Below are 15,246 nucleotides of genomic sequence, written 5' to 3'. Positions count from 1 at the left end.
GGAAGGGAACAGAATAGCACATCAAATAATACAACAGGACAACATATAAGACCATAGAATACAGCATCAAATAACAGAACTGAACAATATAAGACCAAAGAATACGACATCAACTAACAGAGCAGCGTATACCAGAATAGAATACAGTCCCCAGACCAGGGAATATAAATGCAACATCACAAACGCATTAAGACAAGTTCACTACAAAAAAATTCACATTTAATTCTCATCTTTCATTTTGATGTGAACTACACTGCTATTCTGGAAGAATCGGTATGTCAAGGAGCAACAGAGCCCCACCCCCCCCCCCCCCCCCCCCACCCCCCCACCACCACCACCAAAAAAAGATTCATGTTTTCTCAACAACAAAAAAAAACGAATTCCTGGAAAGTCTTTGAAAATAAGTGTTAATGTTTTTTTTCTTTGTGATTGTAATGAAAAATGAAAATCCCCTGGTCTGAATTCCTGGAAAAGGAATTTTAAAAATGGCCGGAGTCTGCAAATTCCATCCTCCGTCGACCGCAGTTGATGAAGCGCGCCTGAAGAGCTTCCTGTTAGACAGGAACACGCCGTCTGCCCCTGAGTTAGCCTCCCGCTACCAGGAATTTCCTCAGTATTCAGGAGAGACCAGTGTGTGTGTGTGTGTGTGTGTGCCTGAGGGTGTGTGTGTGTGTGTGTGTGTGTATGTGTGTGAGCCTGAACCTTAGTGTTCTGGGTTAACACTCAAATACACACAAACTCCAGGTGTTTTGCGAGCACGCATCCCAACCTGTGAGAAAACAGGTTGAAGGTGAAAAATAAACAGCCCTTTCCAGGACAGGAACGTTTAAAAGTGTCCCTGCTCATAACCCCCCCTCTCTCCCCCCCCCCTCAGATCCCCCACGAGATGGTGACGCAGTCCCGGAGCTCGTACGTGGAGGCGGAGCTCCCCGTGCCCTCCCTGGAGGAGCTGTGTAAGCACCTGGAGGAGGAGGGGGGGTCGTACCACGCCCACCTGGACGGGCTGGTGCAGGGCCTGCTGAAGGAGGCGCGGGACCGGTCCAAGAGCTGGGTCGCCTGCGCCGGCACCGACGGGACAGAGGTCTCCTACAAGAAGGTGGGTGTCCTGTATGCACAGTACATACACCAAAGCACACATAGTACAAGTACAGTACATATCCACATGCAGAGTATATACACAGAAATACACATAGTACATATACACACAAAGGGTACATTTACACACAGTACATACAAAGACACAAATATATATATGTACTGTGTATATACACATGCCTGCATGCATACACATACAGTGCACTCGCACAAACAAATTCATAAATAGATTTACGCATGTGTAACACACACATACAAACACACACAGGAGTAGATTTTCTCTGACATGCTGACCCCCGCGCCACCCCCCCCCTCCCCGTCCCTCCCCAGGTGGGTGACGGGAACCCGCTGCGGCGTTGGCGGGTGGCGACGGAGGTGGAGGCCCCGCCCTCGGTGGTGCTGAACCGCGTGCTGCGTGAGCGCCACCTGTGGGACGTGGACCTGCTGCAGTGGAAGGTTCTGGAAACGCTGGACAGGCAGACGGAGGTGTACCAGTACGCCCTCGGCCACATGCCCCCCCACCCCAGCCGCGACTTCGTGGTGCTTCGGTGAGTCTGTCTGTCTGTCTATGTGACTGTACTGTGGTTGACTGTCTGTCTGTCTATCTGACTGTACTGTGTTTGACTGTCTGTCTGTCTATCTGACTGTACTGTGTCTGTCTGTCTGTCTATCTGACTGTACGGTGTCTGTCTGTCTGTCTGACTGTACTGTGGCTGTCTATGTGACTGTACTGTGGTTGACTGTCTGTCTGTCTATCTGACTGTACCGTGTTTGACTGTCTGTCTGTCTGTCTATCTGAATGTACTGTGTTTGACTGTCTGTCTGTCTATGTGACTGTACTGTGTTTGACTGTCTGTCTGTCTATGTGACTGTACTGTGTTTGACTGTCTGTCTGTCTATCTGACTGTACTGTGTTTGACTGTCTGTCTATCTGACTGTACTGTGTCTGTCTGTCTGTCTATCTGACTGTACGGTGCCTGTCTGACTGTACTGTGGCTGTATGTGACTGTACTGTAGCTGTATGTGACTGTACTGTGGTTGACTGTCTGTCTGTCTATGTGACTGTACTGTGTTTGACTGTCTGTCTATCTGACTGTACTGTGTCTGTCTGTCTGTCTGGGGGCAGGTCGTGGAGGACAGACATGCCGAAGGGTGCCTGTGCTCTGGTTTCGATGTCGGTGGAGCACGAGGAAGCTCCGCCCATGGGCGGGGTTAGGGGCGTGGTCCTGGAGTCACAGTACCTGCTGGAGCCGTGCAGCTCGGGCAAATCCCGCCTCACACACATCTGCAGGGCGGACCTCAAGTGAGTGTGTGTGTGTGTGTGTGTGTGTGTAACGGGGGAGAGAGAGAGAGAGATAATGTGTGTGTGTATATAAGGCACTGTGTGTGTGTGTGTGTGTAACAGAGGGAGAGAGAGAGAGAGATAATGTGTGTGTGTATATAAGACACTGTGTGTGTGTGTGTGTGTGTGTGTGTGTAACAGAGGGAGAGAGAGAGAGAGATAATGTGTGTGTGTATATAAAACACTGTGTGTGTGTGTGTGTGTGTGTGTAACAGAGGGAGAGAGAGATAATGTATGTGTGTATTTAAGACACTGTGTGTGTGTGTGTGTGAGAGAGAGAGTGTGTGTGTGTGTAAGAGAGAGAGAGAGAGAGAGAGATAGAGTGAGTGTGTGTGTGTGTAACAGAGGGAGAGAGAGAGAGATAATGTGTGTGTGTGTGTGCGTGCATCTGTGTGAGTGAGAGAGAGAGAGAGTGTGTGTGTGTGCGTCTGTGTGAGTGAGAGAGAGAGAGAGAGAGTGTGTGTGTGTGTGTGTCTGTGTGTGGTAATATCTTGTGAATGCCTTAAAATAAGGATGAGCACAGCTAATCCTTAGTGGTATTTTATCAACAAAGCCGTACAAGATTAAAATGACTATGAAAGCTGAGCTCTTGGCAGATGCTAAAGGAGCAACTAGCCAGCCCTGCTACACTCTAACCCTGGGTAGTACCCCATGGGTCTTAACTTCCGAGAATAACAATGAGTCGCTGTTCAGAAATAGCCACATTCGCTTCTCGAGGGTAAGATGTTTGTGCTGTATGTTGTAGACGAACCGGAAAACTATTCAGAATGTTAACTTAGTTAGAGTAGGAACAGTAGGTCAGCCAAATTTTTCGCTTTACAATTGATTTAGAAATAGCTACAAACTGACTGCTTGTTAAAAGATAGAATTTGGCAGCCTGTTTAATGTCAGGTTATGATCTTTCTCTGCTGGTTATATTTAAAATACGCTAAATGTTAAAGGTGTTTATGTCAAAATAAGTGGGTAATGGTACAGTAAGACTCAGTTAAAAAGCCATGTTAAAATTAACATTGGCATGAGAGCATGCATGTGTGTATGTGTGTGTGTGAATGTGTGCGTAATAGATTGTGTGTGTTTGCATGTTTGCGTGCGTGTGTGCATGTATATGTGCACGTGTGTGTGTGTGTGTGTGCCTGTGTGTGTGTGTGCATGTATATGTGCACGTGTGTACGTGTGTGTGTGCGAGAGCATGAGTGTGTTTATGAGTGTGTGTGTGTGTGTGTGCCTGTGTGTGTGTGTGTGTGTGTGTGCGTGTGTGTGGTGTGTGTGTGTTATGTGTGTGTGTGTGGTGTGTGTGTGTGCATGTATGTCTGTGTGTGTGTGTGTGTGTGTGCGAGAGCATGCGTGTGTTTATGAGTTTGTGTGCTTGTGTGTGTGTGTGCGTGTGTGTGCGTGTGTGTGTGTGTGTGTGTGCGTGTGTGTGTGCATGTATGTGGTGTGGTGTGTGTTGTGTTGTATGTGTGGTGTGTGTGTGTGTCATATGTCTGTGTGTGTATGTGTGATGTGTGTGTGTGCGTTGTGAGGTCCTCACCTGTACTGTCCTGTTTCAGGGGCAGAACTCCTGAATGGTACAACAAGGCCTTCGGTCACCTGTGCGCCGCAGAGGCCGCGCGGATACGGGACTCCTTCCACCCGCTGGACACCGAGGGGCCCGAGACCAAGATCTGAGCCATAACCAGAACCGGAGGCCAGAACTGGAGCCAGAACCAGAGCTGGAACTGGAACCGGAACCGGAACCAGAACCTGAACCAGAACCGGACCAGAACCCCCGGTAACAGAGGACCAAATCCGGAACATCCCATGATGCTCTGCCACAGCCCCTTCTCACAAGCATGGACATGAGCTCCCGCCCCAGCCTCCAGCCCTAAGCGCCTCCCCCCCCTCCAGCCTGCGCTCCAGCCCTACGCTAGTGTCCTCCTTAGCAACTGAAACCATTTCAGTAGTGTTATTATTATTATTTTTATTATTATTAATAATAATGTTATTATTATTGTTGTTGTTGTTTTTTGCTGTTGTGGTCATCACATTCTACGATGTCTAGGACATTTATACATTTCCAAGCTTCTGAGAAGCACTCCAGTTTTCCCCTCATTTAAAATATAAAGCAATGTATAAATACGTAAAGTGCGTGTGCGTGTGTGTACCTCCGTGTGTAGATATGTGTATAAGTACATATAGACTGTACATACTGTAAATATGTGAGGCGTATTAGGCAGATTTATCTGCTTGTGTGCTTGCTTTGGCCACTCCTCCTCTGCTATGCTAGTGGTGTATTGCAGACAGCAGAACCACGCGCCGGTTTTGCTACGTTACATCCGTGCTGTTTGTGTCTGAACGCTATTTTGCTCACTTGGCCCGAGCCCATTGGCAGTTTTCATGCGCGTGTGCGTTTGCCTGTGTGCGCGTGCGTTTGTGTGCGTGCGTGCGTGCGTGCGTGCGTGTAAATTTTGTGGCTCTAAACGTACTGGATAACGCCGTAGAGCGGAGAACAGGGTGTCTGACGACAAGTTTTTTTTTTTTTAATGAAAATATTAAATTCCTCAGAGTATAAAAACATTGTGAAATTTTATCTTTCTTCGTCTCTCTTTCCCTCTCCTCTCTGTTTCACTCAAACTACTTCTGAACCACTCATTTGCATAATCTGTGTTGATTCTAAAGCACCATTACAGTCGCACTGTCCACGCAGGTCCTGGTCCAAATACCCCACCCCAAAGATCCCATCTGTGCATGAAATGTGCACGTCCCAGACACTCTCAAAAGAGTGGCGCACACGCGCAAGGACACGTTATGGAAAACACATGGTTGAATGTGAAATAAGTAGTTTGTCAAAATTAAAACATTTTAAATATGTTAAATATTAACCACCATATTGCATCAACAGTGATACACCATGGAAAAAATTAAAACATTTTAAATATGTTAAATATGAACCACCATATTGCATCAACAGTGATAAACCATGGAAAATAGCCTATGGCCTGTTGTCAGATTATTTGAATTGCTTCATGGACATAATTAAACCAGTATTTCTACATTTACATCGAAAACCAGGTGTAACCATTTATAAATACATATAAATGGGAGGACAGTTTAGAATACCTATGAAATTATGAACATACATTATGTAAAATGTAATCAATAATGTATGTAAAAATACTTGAGCAGTATCTGAGCAGCTGAAACAAAACCGCAACACTCATAATAATACGTTCGTTGTGCAATAGTTAAATAACCTTCACACATTATTGCAAATGTCGTCCGAGAGCGGGATGAGGTTGCTGCAGCGAAACCAACACCAGAGCGCGCGCTCTGTGTCCCGCGCTCTGCGCGTGAACAGCGGTCTACCCGGCGCGCGCGCGCTGCCGCCTTCGTAACAGACTGTGATTTATGACTCTGCAATCCGTGAGTTCTGCTTGTCAAAATGGGGGTGTCTCATTACGAAGGAAGCGAAGCCATATGGCATCGGCATCGGCATCTGCCTTGGTAAAAAATTAAACAACCTTATTACATAAAATGTTCAATACATTGTATTATAATGTATTTAGATTCCACCTATGCCTATTTAGAGTCAGGTCTCATCAACTGGCCTCCAGTTAAGGCTATAATAGGTTAAACTTTATTCAAATGTTAGTATCCTGGCAATCACATAATGCATTGTACGTTATAGGTAACAGATGGCCAAAGAGTCCCTATTTGTTTTTTAAAGTCATTTTAGCTCAGCTTGGTTGTTTGTATGACGTCTAGAATTACTTAAGCTATACAACTCTTGTTTATAAACGAACTAACTCCCACTGGGAAACATTAATGAATTCTGATACTTTACATTAAGTCTCCCCTTCTCAATAACTTTGGAGAAAATTATGAAGGAATTCTTGTGATAACAGGGGACTGAATTCAACCCTTGTCTACAATGGATATTCAAATCAGGAACTCTAAATCAGTAGTAGGCTGCTGCTGGTTTTTTCTCTACCTGACAATTTGATCAACGTCACTGATTGGCGAGATTCCACTCACCTTTTGTCCCAGGTTGAAATCAGTCCCTGATTACAGGGGGAGAAGGAACACCGCCAGCACGACTGACATCAAGGACTACGTTCAGTATAAAATGGTATGTTTAGTTTTGTTATTCATTGTTAAACATATCGGTTTTCATATTTCAAAGGGTAGGACGCAAATATGCGTGTCTTGACGATATGAAGCTGGTAGTTACCGCGTAATGAAGTTGCACATGACGTTTCCCACTAGATGGCACTGTTAAACCACGAAAGTCAAAGCAGATCCTGGAAAATAAAATGAAAACGATTCTTGCCTGAGAGTGCAATATTGGATCAAAAAACAATAGTAATTAAAAACGAAAAGGAACTCAAAGCAATGGGTATAAAGGCCAGGCAACGTTTCATTTTCCAATTACACTGATTGCGTTTTACACAGACTCCTCTCTCAAGTTGCTTTGTGTGTATTGGACAGTTTGAACACACACCCCCGAAGCTCCAACAAAGAAAGTAATCAATATTAATTCACCCATTCTCTGAACAAACGTAACTCGTATTGTTGCATGCGCGACAGCGGCAGTGCGTCTTCATTTAAACGACGAACTGACAGGTCTTTGCAAAGTCTGAGGGATGCAAGAAGCGACGCTGCAAATGTCAGGGAATGAATCACAGAGTCGCAGTCAAGTTCGTCTTCTTAATGAACCGATACGAATTGATATGCGCTTGTGCTCCTGTTCTTCAGGAATCCGTCAGACCTTTAAATTAAGAAGGTTGTCAGCCTCATTGAGCAGAATATACGGCTGCGGTAGGGAAGAGGAGGTTTAGTGACCTCTGCTGGATAGTAGGGAAATTCGCCGACATCGCGCTGTCCTCGCACCCTGTGCAGGATGAAACCATAGATTTTATATATACTCACTAGATAGGCCCCTCAGGTCTAATTGTCCTTCTGTCTGTCATCTGTGCTTCACTAGTCCAAGGGATTCCAGTTCGTAGCATCAGACGCCGGGGATATCGTAACCCATAGTAAAGAACAGAAATGCAATGGGGAAATGTTGTGGGAGCGAGAACGCTGGCTCTGCGAGGATAGCAGCGAGTTAAAATATTTAATTGGCCACTGCAGCGTTCGTGTACATGTTGGAAAGTACATAATATAAATTACCAAAAGGTAAATTCTGGACAGACATTAGGAAGAATTTTTTCACACAGAGAGTTGTCAGTGTGTGGATTAGCCTACCAGGTCACGTAGTAGAGGCAGAAACTGTGGGGATTTTCAACACCAGGCTTGATACGGTGTTAGATACTATCTAGTCTGTAGGTAATCAGAGCACTATGTACAATTTATTGAGGAAAATAGCGAGCACTGTTGGGCTGAATGGCCTGTTCTCGTCATTATGTCGCGTTATGTTAACTGGCCTAATTTAAATTTGTGTTCAGTCCCGTTTCCGTTTTTAAAACACTGGCGCGACGTTTCTGTGCTCTTGCACACACCGCGGAGAGATTACTTTTCCTTCTTTGTTTTAACATTGACCTTCAGGCGGGGCTTCCACTGCAGAGGCTGAGGCATATGCGGCACGGGTCTTAAAGGGCAGCGCGAGCGGCACTCCGGCGTGCGCGCACAGCGGCTCATTATTAATTGATCCATTTGATCATTTATTCATCAATGACCTTATTGCGGCGAAATGGTTCATTGCGGCTGTGGCAGCCAATCGCACAGGAAGAGTCCCGTTTCCCCGCGTGATTCTTCCGTTTCCGCCGAGCGCGCACAGGCCAGCTCGTTAAAGGAACTCCCGCTTGGCTTCGGCTTTTTAGTGTTCTGTGTAAGTAGGACTCGCACGCTCAGAGAAAAAAAGTAACTTTCTTTTTAAATGAATTCACTATTACCGTGATAGCTGTAAAGATTCGGACACCTTTTATTAGCGTAAAGGCCCTGTCTCAACTCTGTCCCCACAGGATACCGGTTACAGCCTACCTAATTAGACATCGCAGAGCTACTAAGACACTGAAATTGATCCGTTTTTATTGCGACAAAACCTCAGCAGAGGTGGAACCACACATTCTTCACAGCATACTCGCCAGGTGCACTCGGCTCGCGCACCATTAAACGGTCCCAGCTTCAGGCCGAACCGACCCAATTCTATGCATCTTCGGAAAACTCCTCAAGGGGCGTGACCGTGGGTAGCCTAATTGGCGCAAAACAACGGAACGTTTTGCTTACCGAATAAGCCCCTACATTATTATTATTATTATGGAAGGGATTTGGTTCTGAACACTTATTTCTTTACTCAGAGAAAGAGAATGGTAATTTCATTCGGTGTGTTATGCGACGCCCTGCGTCCTTGTGACTTATCTGCAAGGGCAGTTCATCCCTGCCCCACGGTGAGGAGGGTTTCTGTGATTTATACACTTTTTAAAAACAGCGTTGTGTTCTGTACAGGCCGTTTTCACACCCACAGCGGCTCATACCGGATTCATATATATTATGATGTGCAGTCGGCTCTATCTGGTTGCTAAATTACATATATTTTGCCTTTGCTTCACCAGGTTTCAAACTGTCATCTGAAATCCTGGAATATATAGTGGCCATTTGTTTTTTTTTTCTCCACTCTAATTTATTTGTTTCCCACAGTCGTCTGTCAGCATGCAGTACCCACAAATTTTCGACAGGCAAGTGCCACGATTTTCAGACACGCACCGGCGCACGCATTCACATTTTAACCGATAATTCCGAAATGTTACGCAATACTGCGAATTCGATAGCGTTGAATTCGCCGCTTTAAAGGAAATGCTTTGAGTACCGCTTCATTGGTATAGGCAGGAGAGAGAGGGCGAGAGCGCGCATTTGGAGTGGGTCAATGCAAAAATAGACATGGATGCTACCTTTGCTTTTAGCCTGTGACCCACCGGTCTCACTTTGAGTGTGTGTGTGTGTGTGTGTGTGTGGTCTCAGATCTTAGATCTCTCTCAAGACTGCCTCTGTTATTATGCTTCCCTGACATCAAAAAGCTCTTAAAGATGACATCCGCACAGATCCCCCCAGTCCTCCAGTGTCCCTTTGCAGTCAAGGTGGTGGGGTGGGGGGTGGTTGGTGGGGGGATGGGGGTGCTCCCTTAGCTTAATGCATGCTTTAAATGTACGGATTGAGAGACATGCAGGGAGAGAGAGAGAGAGGGGGGGTGGAAGGGGGTTGAGATGTATGTTGTACTTTGTTGCAGTTGCCGTGGCTACCTCTCTCACTGTCTGTCTCTCTCGCTCACTCTCCCCATCCATGTCGGGTGTGGGTGTGTGTGCTTTTGCTTTTGAGTGTGAATGTGTATGCATGTGCGTGTGTTTATGTGAGTTTGTGCATGAGTGTGTACGTACTGTATGTGTGTTCATGTGTGTATGTGTATATCCGGGCTTCTGTGTCTCTGAGATGGGAATCCAGCAGGTGTTTGGTGTCATTATCTTGTGCGTGTGTGTATGTGTATACGTGTGTGTCTGTAAATGTATGAGTGTGTGAGTGTGAATCAGAGTGTGTGCATGAACGTGTGAGTGTATATGAGATTGAGTGTGTGTGAGTGTGTATTAGAGTGTGTGTTTGTGTGTGAGTGTGTATTAGAGTGTGTGTGTGAGTGTATATTAGAGTGTGTATTAGAGTGTGTGTGTGAGTGTATATTAGAGTGTGTATTTGTGTGCGTGTGTGTGTCTCATTAACAGTGCTTGTGACCGGAATGATCACACAGCCGTCTGCTGTTTGAGCGTCGCTCGTTCCCATTCGTAACGGCTGGAACTGAGATAGACCGAAAGTAAACGCCGTCACCCTTCCGAAAATAAAAAGACAAGGGGTACGAACCCTCCCCCCGCCCTCTCCCCAATCCCCCTGCCCTCCCCTCGCAGGCCTGGTCCTCCGCAGGATCGGTGACAAAAACAATTTGCCGCTGCTCTTTGTCGTCCTTGAAGCCGAAACAAAAGGCGGTTTGTCGCAGTTCTGGGTCCTTTGTCTTGTTCCTCTGTTAGAGGGTGAAGAGAGGGGGAGGGGGACAGAGAAGCAGGGGGGCAGAGGAGGAGCGGGGGGGGGGGGGTGGTGTCGACTCTTGAGACCCGAAATGACAAGTTTGGGCACACTCGCTCTCAGGCGGTACCGACGCCGCCGCGCACCTCTTGCTGATACCCGCGACTCCCGCGTTTCCCTCGTCAGCGTCTCGAGCGCCGCGATGGCGGAACATTCCGGTCTGACAGCCGCGCGCGCTCATCGTCTTTCCCTCGCGAGGCGAGCGGTTTCCCAGAAGCCCCGTTTTCCTTTGTCTGGACTTTTTTTTTCCAGTGGGCGGCCGGCCTCGGTCAGCATCCGACCGCAGGTGCATTACAGACAAGACAGATTTGGCGGGAGACTAAATAATAAATAAAAACGTTTGAAATATTCAGCTGGCAGAACATATCATCGTAATGCACAAGCCTCCTCCTGTCACAAGCATTACAAACTCCTTTATTCAGTCGCTTTTTCCAGTTTTTTTTTTTTGTTTTTTGTCGGTACCTGTCATTTTTAGCACCATTAGAAACTAGGCACCGCTGGGCTGAGACTTTTTTGGCTGTCTGTCTTACCCGAGCTGAATCAACTCCGAGTGTTTTTCTGCTGAAAGAAATGGCCTTACAAACGTGTCATTTTTTTTGCCTTTGGGAATTTTTTTCATTTGTAAGAAACATGCATCTGAAAGTCTCTATATAGAGAGCAGCTGCACCACTGGCCGTCTTTACGGACAGTAGCTTTGTGTTTTACCATTAGCACAGGACTGCTCTTACCCTCTTCAGCCTAGATGGATCTCTCCCTCTATCTCTCTCTTTCTTTCTCTCACTCACTCTCTCATTACTGAGAAGGAAGCGAGAGGGGAAGTAAAGAGTGGGTTGAAACCTGAGTGCCGTTTCAGCGGTGTGTTGAGCACGGAGCTCTCAGCCGCTGACCAAGTTTCGAGTGCCTGTGAATCTATTAATGGAGGAAACCATTCTGATCCGTCATTATCCTTTAATATCCTACTATAATCCTCCTGTATTATAATTCTATCCTATTATAATTGTCCGGCATTAGGACAGTAGGTAAGGTTTAGTTAATTAAAAATATATACTGTGTAAGTTTTTATTTTGCGGGGAAGTATTGGCTGTTGGATTCTGTCCCGGGGGGGGGCCTTGTTGGAGTCTGTCGAGCGGGGAAGGGGGGGGGGGGGTTAAATATGCAAGCCTGTTCAGCATTTCATCTCCAAACACTATTTCCAGTCCAAAATATATGTGACTTAATCCATCATGCACACTTTCACGTGCATCACCAACTCCGCTGTTTCATTTCACCCAACACCATGGTGAGTCCCTACTGTCTGTGTTTTGGCCGGCAGCCATGCCGATTTGGGACACTGTTGACTGTAAATGGTGCTGGATAATTAGGGTTTCGCTCAGGTTTCCTGGGACCTGCTGCATAGTTAGCATGCTGTTGTGCCTCAAGGGGGACTAGCCAACTGGCACAAAATGTTATGGCAAATCATACAATGTTGCAGAATATGCACTGTAAAGCTGTGGGGAATTACAGTACTGCAGCAAAGTTTTTAGAACATCATTTTTTAAAAACCACCCCTAAACCAGAATTCTCCAGCTACATTATAAAGCAAAAAAGCTTTCGCTGCTGTTGTTTGGTGACACCGTGTTGCCCCACATTACATCACTCTAAGGCTCTCGATTAATGGTAGAGATGTCAAGACCTATACATCATGTATGCTGATGTCAACAAAATGGAAGCGGCATTCTATTTCAGCATTTAACCACGCACAGTAAAATCGCCAGTGTTAATTCAACTCTAACAGCGTACATATGAGTCCAGCAGGGACCATGTGTACTCTGTGAGAGTTGATTTAACACTTAACTGTTTCCTGTGTGTGGATGTTGCCCGTGTGTGTGGATGTGTGTGGATCTAGCCAATCCAAATTCACCTCAACGGTCTCCGACAGTGAAAGAGACTCTTTCCATCCTCGAGATGGCTGGTAATCTTTTAGGGGAGAGGAGGAAACGGGTCGATAAAGCAATCATAGAGCAACGTGGGCTTAATACCCTCTAATTAATGAGTGTATTTTGAGCTCGTGTTGACTGACTTCAGTGCTCTGAAATGCAACACGCACTCTTAAGAAAAGCACAGGTGGAAAAGAACGGGGGTAGTCAGATGTGGTTGAAGTCACCCAAAAATCGGTTAAACACATATTTCAAACAACCTTTAACACTCCAGATGCAAAAATAAATTTGAGAACAACTCCTGAAATCGTGACAAAACAGGTCGCTAAATTAAGCTTCAAAGCACCCGAAAGAAGAATTTTCCTTCCGAATGCTGGTGCAAGCAGACGCTTCTCGTGAAGCTGCGAGTAAGCCACGTGAATTGTACCGGCATCGAAAGTGTTAAGTTACTTTTGAATAATTGTCTGATTCAGCTGGGGACAGCAGCTTCCGCGCTTGGGTGAGGCTAAGGGGATTGTTTGGCTCGTTAGCCGTGGGTGATTAGCAGATCCGTCCAGGAGAACATGATTTGGGGGACTCAGTCACCGCTGTTAATTTGCGTGCTCTTCAACGCCCTCGGGACCCATAATCACACAACGTGGAGTCGGAGCTTTAATGTCTTTTCGTTATCTCGTCCCAAAGACACAGGGACGCTGTCCTCAAGTGTACCCCCCACCCCCCCCCCCGCACCATGAAGGGTGTAGATCTCATTCCAACTCTGTGTGGGCAACAAAGGACATTTTCTTTAGGATTTTTATGTATTTACTTATTCATTTATTTTTTTAGTAGACGACATGAACATTACCTGCAATAATAATGATAATATTGAGGGGGGGATTTAGGCTATGCCTTGTTGTATTTTTTTAACCCTTTCATGGCCAGGTTACTACACCTGTAATTGCATGAGGTGAACATTTTGTGCATTTAAAATTCAGATTGCACATACATCCATTTTAATCTGGCACATAGTACACTGCAGTAATGATACTGTATATATACAGCACCATCACACACGGTATTTTCTGCTGTAAAAAAATAAATAAATAAATAAGTATGCGCAACATGGCCTGCAAGCAGGCACAGGTAAAAATGCAGCCTACCTGAATCCCTTTCGCCGTTTTAATGATGCTATGAAAGGCAACGTGGCAAAAAAACGTGTTAATTAGATAAAAGCATGAGGAGGTTGTGTTTCCGTGTATCAGCAGTGAAGAACTGCAATGACGCAAATTAATGATTGATTTCTGACAGATGGAAATTTGTGGTCTGACAGCGAGACAGATGCTGGAGTATAAATATGCCATCTTGTTCGCCCTCTCTAATTGAAGTCACATGCTTGCCAGTGCACATATTCTTATTGTATAGTATTAAAAAAAACAAGATGTAAAACTAATATTTCACGATTATTCATTTTGCTTTGATGGATTTATATTTAATATTCCTACAGTAGTGCCATCTGCGCATGGACGCCTTCACAAAATTTGCAATTACTCATTATTTTTTTCCTCATAATCGCCTCCTGTTAACTTCTCCTGTGGTACTGTCGGGAAAGGAATGCGATCACACGAAGGCGAACGTTTCTGGCGGGCAATCGCTGTTTAAATTCGCCCAAATGTTACCGGGGACGATGTCAACGTGACGATTCAAACTTCCAAAATCACTGATCCTGTTCCACCCACTCGGTGCAAACACAGACACGCACGCGTACGTGGACATAAAAGCAAAACAAGGATGATACTTGAAACGTGATTGCAGTGTAGTTTACACCATGCAGAAAACAGCGATCATTGTATTAACCGGCTCAGCGTCACTTTCCAAGACACTGTCCGGTAGCTATTCCCGGTTTTCAATCTTACTCAGTGTCCAAGTTATTTTCTGTTTTGATCTCGCTGCCTTAACTACAGTCTGGGACGGCCCGTCGGTCTTTTCGCTTGTTTCCAAAGCGCCATCGCCCCGGAAACCCTCCGCAGAGACAAATTGGCTCAATAATAAAGACCGAGATGAATCCAATCGCCAGGGCCGCAGGACTGCCCACAGTTTCAAAAACCGCACGCTGAGCGAGTCATTTTCTGAGGGGAATTTTTACTTTCATGTCCCCCCGAAAATGGCGCCCGCTGCGATGCGAGGTTTTTCGCGACTTCGTTCGAGGATTGCGGCGCGTTTTTAAGCTCTTCGACTGGACTCCGGTTCCAAAGGCGCCGCGCCGGACAACCCACCGTCTCGCTCCGGTCTGTCACGCGCTAACGAGAAGCGAGGATTATCCCCCCCTCGGCATCATTTACAGCCAAGAGCAATTGACCCACATCACCAGGAGGCGGGGCTAAACAGGATCACGTTGATGGCAGTTGGTCAGAGGTTTCCTGCTTCCCAGTCTCACATACTGCGATAGGTCTCGCATCCTGTCCTTTGTATTTGTGTGTTTCACTTTGATCAGAAGGGGACCCTCGCCTTGGCACTGGCAGCCTGTCCATCTGCACTTGCCGACTTTTTTTTATTTAGGTCACATTAACACAGACAGCCCAACCCGATGACTCACTTCTGGGAGACTTCGGGGTGCACTTCAAAGAGACATCTCGAAGACTCCTAACAGTTTGGGGAGGGGGTTGGAGTAGGCTACTGCCGGAGCGTCTGTGGGAGTAGGCCAGGTTTCTATTACAGCAGACTAGTCAACCTCTCGTCCGATTTCAACAAAAAACGGATGTGTTTGGTGATAATGAAACCATTTCTGGGAGATTTCACAAATTGTGGAGGTTCTAGGAGAATTGGACCACCTAAATTATTTAACTTTGTGTCATGGAAACAGATGGGAAAGAG

General features: G+C 46.0%; 2 protein-coding genes across 10 annotated transcripts in view; both read left to right on the top strand.

Moving 5' to 3' along the window:
- Positions 1 to 4,199, top strand: part of stard13a (StAR related lipid transfer domain containing 13a) — a 100,154-nt gene extending 95,955 nt beyond the window's left edge. For all 7 annotated transcript variants that reach the window (XM_064352730.1, XM_064352728.1, XM_064352729.1 and 4 more), the window contains 4 exons: positions 875 to 1,096; positions 1,426 to 1,643; positions 2,222 to 2,398; positions 3,988 to 4,199. In XM_064352730.1, coding sequence (XP_064208800.1) covers positions 875 to 1,096; positions 1,426 to 1,643; positions 2,222 to 2,398; positions 3,988 to 4,105 — 735 coding nt within the window. In that variant the 3' untranslated portion in view covers positions 4,106 to 4,199. The remainder of the gene's footprint in view (positions 1 to 874; positions 1,097 to 1,425; positions 1,644 to 2,221; positions 2,399 to 3,987) is intronic.
- A 2,299-nt stretch (positions 4,200 to 6,498) lies between these two features.
- nbeaa (neurobeachin a) overlaps positions 6,499 to 15,246 on the top strand; it is a 174,053-nt gene continuing 165,305 nt past the window's right edge. For 2 of the 3 annotated variants that reach the window (XM_064352722.1, XM_064352721.1), the window contains exon 1: positions 6,500 to 6,545. In XM_064352722.1, coding sequence (XP_064208792.1) covers positions 6,543 to 6,545 — 3 coding nt within the window. In that variant the 5' untranslated portion in view covers positions 6,500 to 6,542. Of the gene's footprint in view, positions 6,546 to 15,246 lie in introns of all 3 variants that reach the window. The other variant, XM_064352726.1, reaches the window with a different exon arrangement.

This window comes from Anguilla rostrata, chromosome 9 (assembly GCF_018555375.3).
Source record: "Anguilla rostrata isolate EN2019 chromosome 9, ASM1855537v3, whole genome shotgun sequence".
NCBI lineage: Eukaryota > Metazoa > Chordata > Actinopteri > Anguilliformes > Anguillidae > Anguilla > Anguilla rostrata.
This window is presented reverse-complemented; position numbering and strand designations above follow the sequence as displayed.